General features: G+C 38.5%; 1 protein-coding gene across 1 annotated transcript in view; it reads left to right on the forward strand.

Moving 5' to 3' along the window:
* Window positions 1-20024, forward strand: part of NALCN (sodium leak channel, non-selective) — a 295705-nt gene that overhangs the window by 158854 nt on the left and 116827 nt on the right. Inside the window, exon 13 of the mRNA XM_015559118.1 lies at window positions 6627-6764. Within this exon, the coding sequence (XP_015414604.1) occupies window positions 6627-6764 (138 nt within the window). The remainder of the gene's footprint in view (window positions 1-6626; window positions 6765-20024) is intronic.

Below are 20024 nucleotides of genomic sequence, written 5' to 3' on the forward strand. Positions count from 1 at the left end.
TTTGCCTTCAACTAAGTCTAAGAAGGCCTATCGAAAAGAGATTTGTGGTCAAAAATGGATCTTTGAGAGAGAAGAGAATGTCCTGTCACTGATGAACCTGCCGCTGCCTCCAATACTGTGCTAAGGTCCCCCAGTGACTCGATGGGGGTGTGGTCTAGAAAAGGTTGTTCACCCCACACGTGATTGCTTTCCAAAGCTTGTTAGTTGGAACAAAAGAGAAGCCCGGCAAATACTTGTTCACCTCCTTTCTCCCCTTTTTGGTGAACTTATTTATTTAAGTCTCCCAATCTTGGTTTATGACCAGAAAGTACAGCATCAAAATGGAGGGCTACTTAAGGAGAAACTATTAGCTGTGTTAGTAGGACTATCAGGGAATATTGAGGATAAATGTGGAACTGGAACCCGGAATCAGGCGAGGATTTAGCAGGATTTCCTGACTAATTGAATATAGGATGTGAAGGAATGAGAAGGTCCAAAGATGTCTGCCAGGCCTTTGACTCCAGTAACTTGAAAAGTAGATTTATCATTTTCTAAGATGGGAAGGAGTGTGAGAAGAACAGGTTGGGGAATGAGGCCTGGAGAGTCTATTAGGGACATGTAATGCTTGAGATTCCTGTTAGACATCTAAGTGAAGCTGTGGAGTTGATTCTGGACATTTGTAGGGGACTGGACGTACAAATATGGGAATATTAGTATATAGTTGCTAGTTAAAGGCACGGGAATGGTTGAGATCAACTAGTTAGTGAGTACTGAGAGATAAGAAAGAAATCTGAGGATTGAGGCCTCAAGCTCTGCAACACTTGGAGATTAGGAAATTGAAGATAAACCAGCAAAGGAAGCTAAGAAGGGTTGGCACTGATATTTGTGCCTCTATACTGCAGTGCTCAGGCCCTTTCAGTGAGCCAAAGTCCCTGTTCTCTGGTCTTAGATGTGTTTTCTCCTGTATCATTCCTGTAACAGCTCACTTCCTCATGCTTTTTATCTCTACTCTGGGTCTCACCCTTTGAGGGCTCCCACATACCCAAGGAATATATTCACCAAGCTTATGATTTTCAAAACCTTCTTTCTCCATTTGGTGAGCATCATTGCAATCTCTTTATTCAGTGCATATTCATTACCATGTAATTTTAGTTCATTCAGAGATTTTGCTTCCTTGGAATATCAGTACACTTATAACTGACTTTGTAATGACTCTCCCATTGCTCTTAATCAGCTGCATAGCCAATCTCTCTTCATTATTCACCTCCAGATACTACTGCTAACCATGTGATTTTTTTTTCATTGCAGCTTCCATTTGAAATTCATTGTAGATGTTTTGGGTTAGTTTAGTTCTTCCTTAGTGGGGCAGAGTTGCTTGTTCCAGATCATCTCATGCAACTGACCCATTCTCAGGTTAATGCTTGTCCCTGATTCATTTAGCTGCAGCCAGGCACTTGCACTATGAACAGGCCTGACCTGGCTTGTGATGTTTAATATGTGATCGTGTAATTAGAAACAAAAAAGAAAAAAGCATTTGTAAACAAAGCTATTTACTCCAATTTATATCTATAGGTTTGGACTTGAGGGGTAAAGTAGCAAAATAGGGTGGAATGAGAGAAGGGGAAGGTGATGGGATGAGCAGCAGTACTGAGGCCTTCTTATTATACAGTGTGATGGCAAGCCGTTCTGTGAGTTTGGTGAAATAGAAATAACGATTTATGTACAAAATGTGGGAGTGGTCAAGCGAAGTAGGGAGTGATGTTGTGACTAAATCTTCACATCATAGCAGAAGTCTATGTCTAAAGTACTGAATGGGTTGTATGGATAGCACCACCAGAAGTGAAAAGACAAATGGTTAAGAATGGTGGCCTCTGGGAAGTGGGGCTGAAATACTTAGGCATGCAGCATTGTTTATTATTCATTGTTTCTTATCCATTAAGAAACCCATCATCAGGTTTCTTTACTATGTAATATTTTAATCAAGTGGTATCATGTTGATTAAGATTTTTGAATAGCAAAACAAGAAATGAGCAGAAACTATATAATAAGAAGCCTGTTCAACTTCATGAATGGAGACAATCAGTGGGAAGATATGTCTTTCTCCAAGATTGGAGGATAAACTGAGAACAATAGAAAATTTTCCTTAGATTAATGAGATCTCAATGAATAAAACAAGAAGTTGTTTTGGGAAAATTAACATAAAAGTAAATAAAAGACTTCTGAGAATAAATATTTATGGGGAAGGGCTAGTAGCCTGACAAGTTATTAAATATATAATTTTGAGCAATTTGGGGATGAAATAGACTGATGGAAAAGAATAGAAAAATCTATAAATACAGGTGAAAGCATAGGAATCTTTAATATATGACAAAGAGGATATTTCATATTAATGAAAAAACAGATTTTTCAATTAAATTGTGCTGAATTAACTGATCACCTGTTGAAAAAAAAATAAGATTAATTTCTGTCTCATTTATTATCCAAAATAAATTATAGATTTAAACAATGATTTCTGGTTCAACATGTTAAACATAATAAAATGAGGAAACTGTAAAACTGTTGCATAAAAATATGGGAACATTTATATGTGTCAGAAGTCTTTTTAAGCAAAATAAAACACCTTAAATAAAAGGAATGATAAATTAGACCACATAGAATTTGAAAATTTATGCTTGCAAAAATACTATGAGTGAAAGGGGGGGAAATCCATTAAACATACATGACAGGCACAAGGTTCATCTTCTCAATTTATAAAGAGCTAGTAGAAACCAATAAGGATTTGGGGGACTGAGTCAACAGGAAGGAAAATAGCATAACAAAAGGAAAAGTAGTTCCAAGGAACAACTTTCTCTAGGCCTTTGTTCATCACCTTCTTTTCCACCGTTGAAATCCTGCTCATCTTCATCATGAAAGCCAATTACCATCATTTTTCCAAAACTGTTCTTAAACTTACCTGAGAAGGATATGTTGGTTCTTCTAACTTGCCTTTTGGTAGCTTTACCATATTTCTCCTATAGACCATATTTGTCACTTTTTCCTTTCTTATAAATTTCTTAAGAGAACATACCATGTCTTCCTCATCTCAATCCCCAACACATCAAACCTTCAGTAACCACTAATTACCCTGTTTGAATAAATAAACTAAGTGGGTTCTTTAAGGAACAAGATCCTTCAAATAATATAAGTCAATAAGTGCACCTGATTCAAAACTTCAAACAAACTACCATTTGGATTTAAATTTCTGAATAAAATCTCAGCAAAACTGATAAGACACCCTTCTTGCAGGACACAAATTAATTCTCAGCCCATAATAAAAGTATTTCATGATACTCCCTTTCATTGGTTTATTCATGTAAGCAGCTATAAACACACGAATAACATTGTACAGAAACCTTTGCTCTCAAATATAATTCACAGCATCTCATAATATGAACTTTCAGATGCCTGAACTGTGCGGAAATGAGATTATTTTTTCTGAGACCCTGAAAAAAGTAGAGGATAACCTCAATGTTCTTGCCCACATCGCTTATCTCACAGCAACAGGTTACAGTCCCACAGCTCCACATTCCTGAACATTTACTGAATGCATAATAGCTGAGTGTTCATGAAAGCTAATGCAGTAGATGAAAACAAACTAAATTGGTTTGTGCCCAAGGCAGCTGAAAGGACCACCTGAATTTTTGGTCTGGATACCAAAACTAAATATATTGGGCTTAATCATAATCATTTGGTTACTTTGGAGAAAGAAATTTATGTCCAATAAAATCCCTTTTGTATTGGTAGATATTTTTACTCTTTCTCTATTGCAATTGAGTCTTTAGGATGAACACACACTTTCACGCTAGTGACATCTCCATTATGGATCAGCTGCCTCTTGCACGCCCCCTACTGGGGATGTGTCTGCAACCAAGGTACATGCCCTTGACCGGAAATCTAACCTGGGACCCTTCAGTCCGCAGGCTGATGCTCTATCCACTGAGCCAAACCGGTTAGGGCTCTCTGAAGCATTTTTATAATGAGTTAAAGCTAACATTTGCTTAGGCAGCTGGCAAGGAAAATATTTTATAACTTGGTGACCCTGAATTCAAGTACCAATAGCAACGTATTTCATACTTTTATGAACAGAAGACTTTGCAGGATAATCAGACTGTAGAAAAAAATAACTCATGGAGAAGTTCTACACATGGATAAAGGGAGTGGAAAAACATTTCTCATACTTCAAGATTCATTTAATAATGTCTCCTTTGTTCAAATGGGTTTGTTATAAATTGGGCATTGAACACCTTACTTCTAAAAAAGTTAATTATCTGTGATAAAGGAGACTATGCTGAGAGAGCTTACTGAGTGAGTCTGATTGGGAAGTAGTAGATTCAAGATCTCACTGAACATAGGAATCAATACTTAGAAAAGTACTTACTATTGCCTCAGAACACCTGAATAATATTTCTTTTAGTGCCACAAATTAATAGAGTGATTTGGAGCTAATCACCTATCATCCTTAAGCCTAATTTTCCTTATCTTCAAAAAGAAAGAGTCAATTCGATTAACTTTAAGGTCCTTTTTAGTTCTAGGTAACAGAGGAGCTTATATCTTGTGATTGGTTTATCTATGTGTTGTACTAGACTTGATTTCTTGGACTCTCAATACCTGAGGATTCAACTTAAGTCTTCATTGTACTGTGACCTATAAATACATTTTCTAGATTCTAATTGTCAACTTTCCCAGACATCATCATAAATTCTCATCAATAAGCATTTATTGCCCTACCTGGTTAGAGCATCCGCCCTCAGACCAAAGGGTCTCAGATTTAATTCCCGGTCAAGGACACATACCTCAGTTGCAGGTTTAATACCCAGTCTGGGTGTGAGCAGGAGGCAACTAATCCGTGTTTCTCTTTCACATTGATGTTTCTCTCTCTCTGTCTCTCCCCCTTCCTTCCACTCTCTAAAATTCAATGAAAAAAAATACCCTCAGGTGAGAACAACAACAAAAAAAAATGCTACTTCCCATACACCAAAAGGTTGGGGGTTCAATTCCTAGTCAGGGCACATAGCTAGGTTGCGGGTTCAATCCCCAGTTGGGATGTGTACAGGAGGCAACCAGCCTCTCTCTCTCTTTTCCTCTCTCTCTCTCCCTTCTCGCTCTCTCCAAAAAAAAATCAATGGAAAAAAATATCCTCGGATGAGGATTAAAAGGAAAAAAGAAATAAAGCATTTAGTGGCACTAATGTGTACAGAATACATGAATTAGAGATGTATATGTAATCATACAATTAATAAGAAACATATGTAAGATTGGAACTAACCAAAGATCTTTCCAGAGAGTAGGAGCCCTGTAGCTTGGCTGGCTTTTGTTGGAATGCTGTGTATTTTTTAGTCTTGGCTTCATCCATGGTCTTCACTTGGCTTTGAAAAAGAAACAAAATAATTATGAAAAATGTATTTGTCTTTATTAAGTTGCTCAGTATGGCTATATTATTTAGAAATATTTCCTTTTTAAAGCAGCTCATATTTTTTTGTTTTATTTTTTCTTCTTTTTTAAAGTTTATCTTTGTTGAAGGTATTACAGATGTGCACTTTGGTTTTTTGTTTTTGTATTTTCCCCATTGACCCCCTCCTCCCTGCACCCACCTCTTCCAAGCCTTTGCCAAGAGTCTTAGGCTTTTGATATAACAAATAATTTGATAGATGAGTACTATAAAAGTAAAATAAGTTATTCTCATATGCCTTTAGATAATTAAATGTAATCCTTTAAAATAAAAGCTTAATATGCAAATTGTTCCCTTGACCGGGAGTTCAGTTGAGAGTTCGACCAGGGGGTGTGGCCAGCCCGCCAACCACCTGTGGCCCCTCCCCCCCAGCCAGTCCCACCCCCAATCAGCCCCTCACCCACCCTGATCAAGGGCGGGGCTGGCCGGGCAACCTCCTGCATCCCCCTACCCCAGCCCAGCCCAATTGGCCTCAATCGGGGCAGACCGGCCCAGCCGGACCCCACCCATGCACGAATTTGTGCACCAAGCCTCTAGTTCATTATAAAAACAAGTTGTGGCCCTGGCCAGTGTGGCTCCAGGTTGTAGTTCTATCTGCATCTCAGTGCCAGGGCAGGAGGCAACCAATCAATGTGACTCTTTTGCATCAATGTTTCTCTCTCTCTCTTTCTCTCTCTGCCACCCTGCCACCTCCCTTCAACTCTCTCTAAAAATCAATGAAAAAAAAATACCCACAGGTGAGTATTCACAAATACCAAAAACAAAAAAACAAGTTGTGCTTAGCAGCAAAAATAAAAATACAGTAATATGTTGGAAATGTTAAAAAGTTAACTTAGAGGAGAAAAGAAAGAAAGGCAATAATAAGCTACATTCCTCAATTTTTTTTCCAATTTTTCTCAACAGTATTTACCACCAACAAGGATAATTTTAATTAAGGACAATTATTTTAGTTTGCTACACTTAATAGTTAGATATTAGGCTTTTAGGATCTTTAGTTCTCAGCCCTTTCCCATCTGTTTGATTAAGGCTGTTCTTCCCCTGAGCACTCAGATAAAAATCACTAATATTGAGATCAAAGTCCTCAAACACTATACACTAATTTTAAATTGCATGCAAGCCTTAAACTGGTGTTTAATACCTCCATTCTTTTCCTCTGTAGGCATTTATGTCCATGTTCCAGATCCTTACCCAGGAAGGATGGGTAGACGTAATGGACCAAACTCTAAATGCTGTGGGAACCATGTGGGCACCGGTGGTTGCCATCTATTTCATTCTCTATCATCTTTTTGCCACTCTGGTGAGTTTAGCACTTTTTTTCAATTATGTCTTAGAATTCATAATGGGATGAGCATCAACAGATTTTTTGGCCTGCATTCAATTTCAAAATGGAGCCAGAGAACCAATGTAGAATAGTCTGGTTGGATAAGGTCCCTTCCATTCTAAATTTCCAGGAATCAATGAACTCCTTCAGAACTAGATTTCAGATTTAATTAGGAAGTTGTCTCTATCAGGTACAAGCGTTTACATGAGGGAAAACAAGACAAAACAAAATAGAAATCTCACATTTGCATACCAATTTAAACACCTCTAATCATTCACATCCAACATGATCTAAGGATAAAACCAGAATTATGTAATTATTATTATTTTTAACCTTGTATAGACACTATCTTCAATTTCATTCCATCTTCTTCACAGCTGTAATTAAACTGAAGATAGTAGCTGGAGACCTCAGGATCTAGTCAGTTAATTAGAAATCAGCTCAGTGTTTTTTGCTATGGGGAACAGAAAGAAACTGATGGGGGAAAAAATAAAACACATAGCTGAAAATATTTTTAAAGCACAATAAAAGCTAATACTAAATCCCCCCAAAAAAATTGACTTCTGTCACACAGAGTTTTCCCTTTAATATATGTTTATTAAAAACAAAGAAAAAATGCTATGAAATGTAGCCTATTACATACTAAGGGATGTAATTCTCAGGTTTTTCTAATGTGAAATGTACATCTCTATGTAATAAATTGATGCATATTTAAGAAGCAAACTTAAGCTCTACACTTATGTTAAAAGTTTCAAGTTAAGGATTCAGAACGGTACCCTTTATTATGAATACATGAAATAAAAACAACTGCTATTACTTATTGAGAGACAAAATGTTTCACAATTTTATTCCTAATATTTGGTACAACCAAGTTAGGTAATATTCCCATTTTGCAGATGATGAAACTGAGGTTCAGAGGAGTTAAGTAATTGGCGCAATGTCACATGGAGTGTAAATGTTAGAGTCAGAAAATTCCCAGGTCTGCCTGGTCTCAAATCCTATGGTCTTGCAACTACTTATTGCTACTTCCTTAGGTTATGAAACTTAATATTGTCAATGAAAATATCTGCATCAAATCAAACCTCTGCCCAAGAGTCACTAAAATAAAACAAATTACATATGAGCTCTAAGGTCCCTTCCAATTCTAAATATCTATGAATCAAACAAGTGCTTGAGAAACTAGATGTTATATTACAGGTTACATTTGCTATAGGCAAAGACTTTTAAAACTAAGACATGTTTATCAAAAAGTGTATTGGGATGCATTGTTATGTGGTGTAAAATCTTGGGTTCAAACAGTAAAATCACAAAGAAATAGTTTGGGCATTTTTTATATGGCGTAACTTTTAAAATATTCACAAAAGGAAAGAACATTGAGTAGTGAGAATGGAGGTCTGGCTTCCAGAGCCAACTCGGACTGTGCTGGTGTTCCCAGGACACTTGGCCCTGAGGTCTTTGTATGCTTCTTTCCAGGACCTTTAAGTCTGTGTCTGTCATTATTTATTCATTCACTCACTCATGAATTCAACTAATGTTTATTAGGCACCTGTTATGTGTTTATTTTCCTTTAAAACTTCAGAAGACCTTGGAGAGTGTTGATCATGGGTTAAATGCAGGACAGATATGATTGAAATCATGAATTATGGGAATAATCTATGTAATTGTTTTTCTATTAAAGCAATATAATTGTTGCCGGGCAGGCATGGCTCAATGGTTGAGCGTCGACCTATGAATCAAGAGGTCATGATTAGATTCTCTGGTTGTGGGCTTGATCCCCAGTAGGGGATGTGCAGGAGGCAACTGATCAATGATTCTCTCTCATGATTGATGTTTCTATCTCTTTCTCCCTTTTCCTTCCTCTCTGACATCAATAAAAATATATTTTAAAAAATAATATATCCCTAACTGGTTTGGCTCAGTGGATAGAGCGTCAGCCTGCGGACTGAAGGGTCCCAGGTTCGATTCCGGTCAAGGGCACCTGCCTGGGCTGCGGGCTCGATCCCCAGCAGGGGGTGTACAGGAGGTAGTTGATCGATGTTCCTCTCTCATTGATATTTCTTATTCTCTATCCTTCTCCCTTCCTCTCTGTAAAAAATCAATAAAATATATTTTTTAAAAATAAAATAATATAATATAATTGTTTGCTAACCTCACTGCAGATCTTTTAACATAGAGATATAGTTTTGATCCTTAAGACTGAGACTCACACATTATGAAAGCAGAAAGAAAAACTGTGTAGTTTTTCAAGTGAACTTCTTTTTTTCAAGTGAACTTCTACAGGGGTTGCTAATATAAAAAAATATTTTGTTAAATCTTTACACAGACTACTTGGGTAGTCTAAATTTTCCTTACGGGGCCAAAACTTGGCACTGGTTGTGGAGCCTGGAGCACTTCTGAGGGTTCTTGAGGTTCGCCTGAGCCTTTAGGAACCCATCGAGCATGGCTTGAAAACCACATCTAATTTCATCCCTTCATTCTACTGATTAAGTATCTGCTCAAAACACTTATTATAATTTCATTGTTGTTTCCTAGAGGTAGTTTTTAGCTAAAACTGAAAATTGAAATAGTTTGTTCTGTTATTCATAATTTTTTCAAATCTGTAAAGCAATTGAGAATTGAAAAGTCAATGAGCGTGGTCTAGTAAGTTTGGCCGAGTACAAGAGTATGGGGCTGGAGTTCAAAATCTAGATTCAGGTTCTAGCTCTTCTGGTCACTAGATGGGTGACTTGGAAGAACCAGACAACTTCCCTGATCTCTATGTCATGTTATATCTGAAACTGAAGATAATAATACCCCACCTAGTGCCCAAGTTTGCCACCTCCGTGTGAGTTGGACTTGTATTTTGAAGGAGATTTTAGCCATGAGATAGTGGATGATCATAGCTGCCACCAACACTAGTGCCTTTCAGTCTAAGTAAGATGGTGTGTGCATTTAAAGCTGTATATTAATGAATGCTAAAATGTTCTTATGTGACTTCAAATGTTTTTAATATAAAGATGTAAAGTATTATCATTCAGTTTAAAATATCACTTATGATTCTTCCTGTACCAAATTTCTCTCTCCTTCCTTCTCCTTTCCCCACACAGTGATCATGGTCTCCCAGACAGTGAATATGATGAATTTGGTATAAATTTATCTTCCAGTTTTAAATCATATTTCACTAAATTTAACATATTATCAACTGTAAGAAGACTCTTATTTTGTGTAACATTAACAAAAAACCAACAATTAAACTATACACATAGATGATAAGGTGCATTCCATTTTCAGAGTTGTTAAAATGTGAAAATAAATGTGTGTGTGTGTGTGTGTGTGTGGCTAATATGCAAAGTGTCTCCTTGGGAGTTTGACTAGGAGACTGCGAGTTCAATCACTCGCTATGACATGTGCTGACCACCAGGGGGTGGTGTGAAACGAAGGAAGGCCGCAGCCAGTAGCCAGAAGGCCCTGATTGGCCATGATCACCGGCCAGGCCTAGGGAACCAGGCCTCTAGTATTAAAATAAATGAAATACAGTACTTTCCCACACATAGACAGTATACAATATAGGCATCTATTGAAAATATACAGTGTTTTTTAATTTAAAGTTATCATCTACAAACATTTTCCAGTGGTCACCAACCAGTGGTTTGCGGACCACTGGTGGTCCGTGAGGTCCAAAAGGTTGGCGACTGCTATATACCATTCATTCTTAACATTAATGTTAAGTTTTTAATTTGAGAAATGCTACTGTAGTGCGCTGGTGACCACCCTGGTGGAGACATCTGATGTCCCAGTTCTCTACTCTGATGACCACACACCTTTCTGAGGCCAACTTATATTTAACCAGGTGTTTCCCTCCTTACAAATCATTAATAGCAGCAACTTTCAAAATAAGTGGTATCAAATTCTACATTTGTTGTCAATTAAATTTCTCAATATTGTTTCTTGAAATCTTTTTATCTTAGTAAACATAAAACTCATGGTATATAGCATCATGAATACATGAATTATGAGTGAATATACCATGTTTGTTTATCAGTTCCCTTTGCCATGCATATTTCAGTTGTTTTATAATGTTGCGACTAATACATTTGTACATTGTGTCCCCTTGTATGAGAGCTTCTCTATGATATATGCTAGAAAGTGGACTCTGAGATTTGAATACTGCCCAAATGTAACATAGGTCTGCAAGCCATACCAAATCTGGTCAACAGGCTTTATATGTAGTGTGTGAACTAAGACTGGTTTGTGCGTTATTAAATGATTATGTGAGTACCTGTATAATATCTTAAATGTTGCCTGTTGGCCCTCAAGGCCTAAAACATTTACTCTCTCAACCTTTCATTTGAGGACTCCTGCTCTATAAGCAAGCTGCACTAACTTGCCCTCCCAAGAGCAATGGTTGGGAATCCCTGTGTGCTTACATTCTCACTTCTGGTTGATATTATTAAGCTTTTAAAGTTTTGACAATCTTGTAAGTTGAATGGTGGTATTACTTTTCCTTAACTTGCATATTTGCATTTTCATAATTTTTAATAAGGGAGCACTTCTTCATAAGATGGCCCTTCTTTAATAAGGGCCATCTTCTTTGTGACTCACCCAATCATATGCTTTACCTATTTTTCCAAAATCTAGTTTGTCTTCTTTAAATGCATGTGTTGGAATAGTACATATATTATGGATATTAATCCCTTGACTACTATATAAATGTCCTTTCTTAGGCAGTGTTCTGTTATTCTAATTTGTGATATATTTTTGTCATTGTCATAATTAGCTAGCTAATACCAACACTAAAAAAAGAAGCAAAGGGGAGGCTAGACATTGTAAGTAGGGTCATCTGGGCAGCTTTACAGGAAGCTGCAACTTCATGCTCCCCAGAGAACCTCTAGTCCATTCCCTGTAGATCACTGGGGGAAGGAATCAAACAAAGTGGGAAATGGACACGTGTGCAGTGAAGTTGGGGTGCCATAGGAAACATGCGTACCTGTCATCAGTCTAATCTGGAAAAAAGATATTTGGCTAGAGGGTGGAGCACGGCAAGCGGATGAAATCTTGGAAGGTTAAAATCCCCAGACAAAGAATTATTTCTCTCTTGCTTGCCCCCTGCTCCCTTGCACTCTCTTGCTCTGTGGCCCACAGTCACCCATGCACCTCTGTAACAATGTGACCTTAAGCAGCCGCATGGCTCATGGCCCTGCAGACCCCACACGCAATGGACTGCAGTGGGAGCACAAGCTAAGCTGGACTGGACTGTGCTTTAATACGGAGCAGAGGCTCTGGGCAGTGGCTTTAATCCTAGCTCTGCTGAAGACAAGATTGGACTTTTCCCCTGGCTGGACAGAGGGAAATGGGGCTTTGTAAGGGAACCCCCTTAATATTACATCATCAATAAAGTTTCCACAATACCTCATCTTTCCTGGGGGAGGCCTCAGGAAATTCTTTTCCCAGCGGCACCCCAATAATTCCACTTCCACTGGCAAGAGGTGGGGACACAGAGGGCACCCCACCAATAAATTTTGATGCAGGCAAACTATCAGTTTTTTACTTATTGTCAGTAGTTATTTTGGACTCATGCATAAGATATTCTTTCCCACCCTGAGGTAATAGAAAGATTCTCCTCTTGTTTCTAATTGTTTTAAATTTCTGCCTTTTGTTTTTAGGTTTTTAATGCATTTCAAATTCTGTTTATATGTGGTATAAGTTAGGTGAAATACACTGCTTAAGTATAACTCAAATTGACTTTTCTCAAGCACATTATGTTAAAATTTTAAAGCTTTGAGATATTTAGTTGATTTCTCTATGAACCTAATGCAAAAAGGCCAGTTATTCAGATATTTAAATTTATAAGTGATTTTTTAAAAATGAGAACTAATTAATTCAGTTAAAGAGAACACTCTATAACCAAACTAAAACTGAGAGCGTTACTTCTATACTACCCCAAAAGTCTAGGGACTGAAGTCACTTCCCTGGAGATTTTGTTTAAAGTATGATCAGCAATTGTTTTTTTTTTTCTTGTTTATCCTCAGACTGACCATCACTGTAACGGGCTCTATTAAGTTAGCTCAATTTGATTCTGTACAGTTTTATTAAATCTCTACCATGTGTAAGTACTCACCTATATCCTAACCAAAGTGTGAAGAGCTTAATCCCTGTCCTCTTTGGGTATACAACTAGCACATCAATAGGACTAGTAAGCACAAACCAACCAATAAAACCTGTGATTCAAGGCCTAGTGATACAAGTGATAATGCCATGAGTACATGCCATTGTTACTTGCTGTGTGATTAATGTCCACATACTAAACACCTGCTTCCCAGTCATTCTGGCTCTATATCATCCGAAATGGTGTTTAAAATATTGACAGTAAAGCAGCCAGACACTGTTTGTGGACCAACGTGTAAATATGTGCATGGAGGTTTCTTTTAGCAAAATACTGCAGAACATTACAACCCAAATGAAAAAAAAAAGTCTACATAAATATACAAACTCTGATTGTTTTTTATCCACACTGGCCAGTGGTGCTGCACAACTGGTGAGTTTCTGGTTTAGTCTTCCCAGGGACTGGCATGAACCAAGCAGCAAAAAAATAAAAAAAAATAATGTTTCGCTCTTTGTTCTGGCATAAAAAACAACAAGAGGCTATTCAATCGCTCCCTGGGGGGCGCCAGTTTTTCAGTGCACAATGAAAATCAAGCTTAAGTGTTTAGCAAATGCATATTCATAACCATTACCTATTATACTCTTAAAATTTATCTCTCATCTGCCTGGTAGTATTTCGTATTTCTGACCTGACTGCAGTTTGCCGAACGCTTGTGAAATGCATCTTTTCCTTCACTTTTGCCAATGATTTGGGGATTAAGGACTGAGGAAAGACTCTATTTTTTTATTCTCAGTGGTTTCCCCTTTATTATTGTTTCAAAGGAAAGCCCTGTGTTGTGAATACTGAGAGAGAAAATGTAATTAAGCGTCCATTGTGGATAGTCATTTTGTTACCTTTGAAGTGTTTAAATTAACATAGCAATTTCTTGATTTTGCTTCTGCAGTGGCAGCTTTCTGAGAATAGTCATATTTTTCTGACAAAAATGGGCATTCTAAGGTGTAAATTAAGTAACTTGATTTTATAGAATTCATTTAAAAGTGCATCTGTGTCTAACATTTCCCATTTTACATTGCTCTGATTACATTTGACTTTTTGTTGACCTATATAAAAAAATGAGATTGTTTCCAACTACAACCGGCAAGATGGTTTAGGAAAGCATGATTATAAATGGTAAGAAGGAAAAGAAAAACCCAAGACTGTGGGTGTTGACTAGATACCAGCGATGCTTCTATTGCATATTAAAACCTATTTTTAAATAGAAATTATGATTAGAGTATATAGTAGAGAAAGGAATAAGATTAAAGGTGAGATTTCAGCCAAAGGGCTATCTTTAAGCTATCTAAAAAGGAAAAGAAAGTAATAAAAGTAAACTTTGGAAAAGACGTGAAGAGGGAAAGGTACATAAGGCTGGGGTGTAACTATACATAGGGTTGGGAGAATGCAAAATCGGATATGCAGCTACAGAGACAGAAATCTTCAACCAAGTGAACCCATTCTAAAATGGTAAAAAAAAATAAACCACAGCTTTCAGGAGTCTGAATCATGATAACCCGAAAGTGAGTCTGAGGTAAAGTATATTGAACAGAATGGTCATGTCCGAATACACTTGGAGGAAATAATGATACTAGCAATACAGCTTCTGTAGTTTATTGAATTTTGCTGAAATGTACTGTGGATAAATGCAAGGAAACAAGTTTGTCTGTGGTTAAATGTCTAAAACTTGGAACACAGTGAATACCTAGTGAACCCCTAGCTCAGGTTAGTCTGGCTTTTTCAGAAGTGGGTAAGGCATGAGAGGAGTAGTTAGAAAAAGAAAAGAGGGAGCATGAGGCCTTAGTGTAGCGGAACACCTATTAAGACTCTGGGGCAGAAGCCATATTGAACCTGGGAAAGCCTGCTGTGAAATCTAAGCTAGAAGGTCAACATCCCACCAATATGTTACTGTCATTCCTAAAAATTCTAAGGAGGATCCTTGCCAGGCTTCCAGAGACCTGATATGTGGCCTTTTCCACACTGAATGCATTGCCAACTCTAAAAATACCTTGAGAATGGGCATTGTAATCTGAGGAAAATAAAGAACTAAATACCTGGAAATTTTTAATAGTTATTCTCAACGTTTTCATTGACATTGGTCATTCATAAGGTTTCAAAAGTGGTCATAAAATAGGGAATTGACTGTATTAAATCAGTTGTATATTACGTGGTAGAACAAATACTTGTGTTGCATATTCATATAATGGAATGTTAGAGATCTTTTAAAAGTGGCAAGTAGCCAATGCATGAATGTATATGTATATATGTGAATTTCTTTTTTGAAAGTGTTGCACAAATGAAATACTGCTGTGTTGAAACTATTTACCAATTGTGCTTTAACAAAGCTCAAGAGGAAATGAAAGGATGTATCATTAATCTTTATTCCCATGGAAATTACATCATTAAAAAATAGTCATATAGATTTGGTGCCACATTACACATTTAAAGTTTATATAAACCTAAGTATAAAAAAATAGGGCAGAGTAGGTTGGTTGCATAATTGAGAACTGACAAAGTGTAAAGGTTTTTAATGCAAATGATGAAGCTCTTTGATTCAACGTGGCAAGTCCCTGTAAAATTTCTTTATAATAGCCCTGACCGGTTTGGCTCAGTGGATAGAGCGTCGGCCTGTGGACTCAAGGGTCCCGGGTTCGATTCCAGTCAAGGGCATGTACCTTGGTTGCTGGCACATCTCCAGTAGGTGTGCAGGAGGCAGCTGATCGATGTTTCTCTCTCATCGATGTTTCTAACTCTCTCTCTCTCTCCCTCCCTCTCTGTAAAAAATCAATAAAATATATTTAAAACAAATTTTCTTTATAATATTAATAACATTTTAATATAAACCTATGAGTCCCACTTAAATGGCTGTGGGAAACCTTTTGGCACTTGTAAGTAGTTAAACATTGAAAATAAGATTCAGATGTCAATGTAATGGGTCCAGATTATTAATGAGCATTAACTCAGCTTTGTATCAAACCAGAACAAACAAATGAAACAAACAAACAAACAGGAACTGAGCAATGGTTGTTGCTTTCAGAAAAAGGATTCACCCTCCACTCCCAGGACTTTCAATACCATGCATTGGGAAGTGGCAGACCCACTCCAGCCAGCACCCTCAGTCCCATTCCACACAGCACTGGGTTTGTAGGAAAAGAAGATGTCTCATTGACAGTGTAAATTAAAAGTGAGGGAACCCAAGCTGCCACCCTCCCTTCATTTCTATTTATGTATCGCAGTGGCGACTGCCATCCTATTAGAGTCTGAGAAAAGAACCACAGAGTAATTCTCACCTCCTCAGGACCAGCTGCAGACCCATCATCCTGCCTCTCCGACATCGTCTACCTCCATTCCAAAGAGAGTCAAAGGCAGACTTGGGCCACCTCTGACCCTGAGTGCCAAGGTGTCACCTTATCACAGTGCCCTTCAACTAGGAACATGGCCACAAGGATCAAGCCAAAAGTTCTTGTGCAAGTAGTTTCAGGAAGAAACTCGAGCTCCACATATATTTTTAAATAGTTTCTGGTTTTGCCATCGCTTTGTCATGTTAATTAAGCAGTGATGCCTAAACATTGCAGGATATTTGTTGAATGAACGTGGGCTGAAGGATAGTTTCAAGCGAACTATAAACTTTCTCTTATGTAAGACTTCAAGGTGGTGCCAGCACCTTCCCCAACAGCTTGTCTCAATTCTGTAGGCATGCTTTCAAGCCTCTGCAGCATTTCCGCTAACAAAACCAAAGCCTTTCCTTTTTGAGTCTTGCCTTCTCTCTACCATGAACATCAAACTTTTATCTGCATGACAAGGAGAAAGTGCAGCTCGCATCCCACATCTGTCTCTCTATCCTGCTATGAGGGAGTTATTTTTTCTTTTCTTCAAGAAGAATGTGCAAAGTGTACTTTAAAAATAAATAAATAGCCCAGCCAGCGTGGCTCAATGGTGGAGCATTGACATATGAACCTGGAGGTCACAGTTCAATTTCCTGTCAGGGCATATGACTGAGTTGTGGACTCAGTCCCCAGTGAGGTACATGCAGGAGGCAGCCAATCATGATTTTCTCTTATCACTGATATTTCTATCTCTCGCTGCCTCTCCCTTCCTCACTGAAATCAACAAAAATATATTTATAAATAAACAAATGAAATGTTATATATCTAATAACCTTTGTTAAACTACACTTTACACTGCCTCATTACCATTTCAGTAATCCAGTTTAAAACAACTACATTACATGCATTTTTTTAAAAAAGAAACCACAACATCTGAAAGAAAAAAATTCGCAGAGAAGAAACGAATGTCATCACTTTGTGATTATTACACTAGCTCCCTCTCCCACCCCTTCAACCTCCCTCAACCTCCTCCCTGACAGCTACGCTCTGGCTGTTCTTAGCTGCTCACCAGGCCCTTAATTAGCCACATGCTCCCAAATTCCTGACTTTGCTCATCTCACCTAGCAAACCTTCCTCAAAATTCTCTTAATGCCGAAATTATTCTTCTCCTTGGTATGTTGTTGTCTTGGTAATACAGGGTTGGACTCAGTGCCTCACAATCTTAAATGAGTAGTGTTCAGAAGATGCACCTGACCCATTTGTCCAGATGAGCTCTCAGAAATCTAAATGCTCAGATGGCACAGAAATAAATGTGTGATACTCTGCTTGGGTTTCATTTCTGTTGGTCGGTCTTCACAGTTGTGTGGACCCCCTCGGAACTCCCACTCCAATCTTATTTCACACTCCTGCTTTCTGAGAGGAAAGGAGAATGTTTTCTGGGATGGAGCATGAAGGAGGCAGAAATCTCTGGAAAGAGGCAGTGAGGTAAAGTGTGTTTTGGTGGTAGGGTGACATGCCACACTCAGGGGCAACAACCTGGGTGTGCTTTGACATTCAAGATTTGTCTTGTATCCACTTCTTGTCTGAACTTTGGGGGAAATAACCTCGCTGGGGGACCCACATAGACAAGGGGGAGCCTGGACAGAGTTAGGTAGCTGCTTGAGAGGTCTAGGTAGAGAGAGGACCTAAAAGATCCCTTAAGAACAAGTCTCCCATACTTCCTTCCTAGAATGGTAGAACTTCCAAACTTCCTTAGGAGTGGAGAGTCAGTATATAGGAACAACACCAGTGAAGGAACTATGGCCCAAGCCAGAAACCAGATGGAGAGCTGAAGGGGTTAAGTGGTGGCCCCCAAAAGATATGCCCATGTCCTAACTGCAGAACCTTTATTGTGACCTTATTTGGAAAACTGGTCTTTACAGATGTAATTAAGTGTTTTAAGATTACATCATCCTGGATTATGCAGGTGAGCCCTAAATCCAATGACAAGTGTCCTTATAAGAGATATATACCAGGTAAGCACAAGACATAGGGATAAAGAGAAGGCCACATTAAGACAGGGGCAGAGATTGGAGTGATGCAGCCATAAGCCAAGGACACTTGGAGCCACCAGAAGCTGGAAGAGGCCAAGAAGGATCCTCCCCTGCAGCCTTTGCAGGGAGCACGTCCAGCTGACAACTCGATTTTGGAATTCCGACCTCCAGAACTGTCAAAGAATATGTTGTTTCAGGCCACCAAGCTTGTGCAATTTGTTACTGGAGCCTGAGGAAACTAAAACTAGCACGGAGTGTCACTAAGAATCAGAGATCTTAGCAGGGGCTGTAGGAGCTGAGGTAGTGACTGATTCAGCAGCGAGAAAGCCCAGAGTCCCCAAAACAAGCGCCATGGCTTCCCCTGAAGTGTGACAGAGGACAGGCCACATGGCCACAGCAGACCAGGTGCTGCTGACAATCACATCCTTGACTTTAAATCAACCCTAGACAGAAAAGGAGCATTTATTCCAATGTAACTGAGTTTTACAGGACGAAATGGGATCTAGCAAGATTCTGTTTTCAGCTCTCAGTGCAAATGGAGGGTTTATGGACTAAATTAAGTTCAGTTGTAGAAATAGCAAGACAATTATTTTAGTTTCCAATATCTAAGTTTATGTCCGCATATTTTTATATGGGCTATACCATACACCAGTATTGCTGGTGAGAGTTAAATGAAAATACAGTAGCTGCAATTTGTTGAGCCATATAGCTTGTGGCTGGTAGAGCCTATCTGCTAACCAAGGTCCCCAACCACAATGCTCTTTTCTACCAGGCTTCCAGCCTACATCCACTTAATTCAATTGTGAACTTCATCATGGTGAGTGTAATATTACGTTTATTTTCCTGTCCAGGCAATGTCTGGCACATCAGTGGAGTCCAATCAAATGCCTGTAGAATTTAATCGAATAGCCTAACCTCACTGTCCTTAAGTAGCCTGCCATCTGTCTGGTGTTGGGGAAATAATTAAAAATAAAATCTGCCAATCCGGAAAAGTCTCTCCACCTAAGCAGATGAGAAAGAAAACAATTCTATTATTGGATGAGCACTAAACCAGGCTGCTATGGGCATCACAGGCAACCCGCTAAGAGATTGCAAAGACAGAAAGTAACTCACCCTTTTATACATATCCCCACATTACATCCGTGTTCTCAAGATGGAAACAACAGTCCTCAAGTAAAAAGACTCTGCAGAACCATTTGTCAAATACAGTTCCCTGTAAACTCCCCCCGGTAATTGGGGTGGTCATCTGTGGTAGCTAATTGCCTTTATCCAAAGGAAAAATCCAACTTCTCCATGACAAGTTGGGTAGTTTTGTAAGAGGCGGGGCCAAGTAACTAAATTACACACCTCCTAGGGGTGCTATTCCTGGGTTGTAAAACAGGAGAGGCTTGTTTAGAACTTTAAAAAAGATTTGTATACATCTCGAAGAGACAGGGGAAGAATTTACAAGGACGAAGGTTTCCAAGGAAGTGCTCTGAAAGGAGAGGCAGTTGCTTTCCCTTTTTTCATCAGGGAATTTTTAGATTTTTTTTTTGTCCTTTCACTGGAAAGATAGGAAAATTGGTTAAATTAGAACACAGAGTCTGCCCAAGTGCCAATGAGTGATAGAAGTGGTGTAAGACAGCCATACTCCCAAAAGACCTTGCGGTGGACATCTCTGAATCTTGGGCGAGGTTGGCAAGAAAGGTAGACTCCTCCTCTGCTGTTACTTGTCATGATAAACATCAAGGTCATGGGAAGGGAGCTAAACTTGGAGTGAACT

This window comes from Myotis davidii, unplaced genomic scaffold, assembly GCF_000327345.1.
Source record: "Myotis davidii unplaced genomic scaffold, ASM32734v1 scaffold450, whole genome shotgun sequence".
Taxonomy (NCBI): Eukaryota; Metazoa; Chordata; class Mammalia; order Chiroptera; family Vespertilionidae; genus Myotis; species Myotis davidii.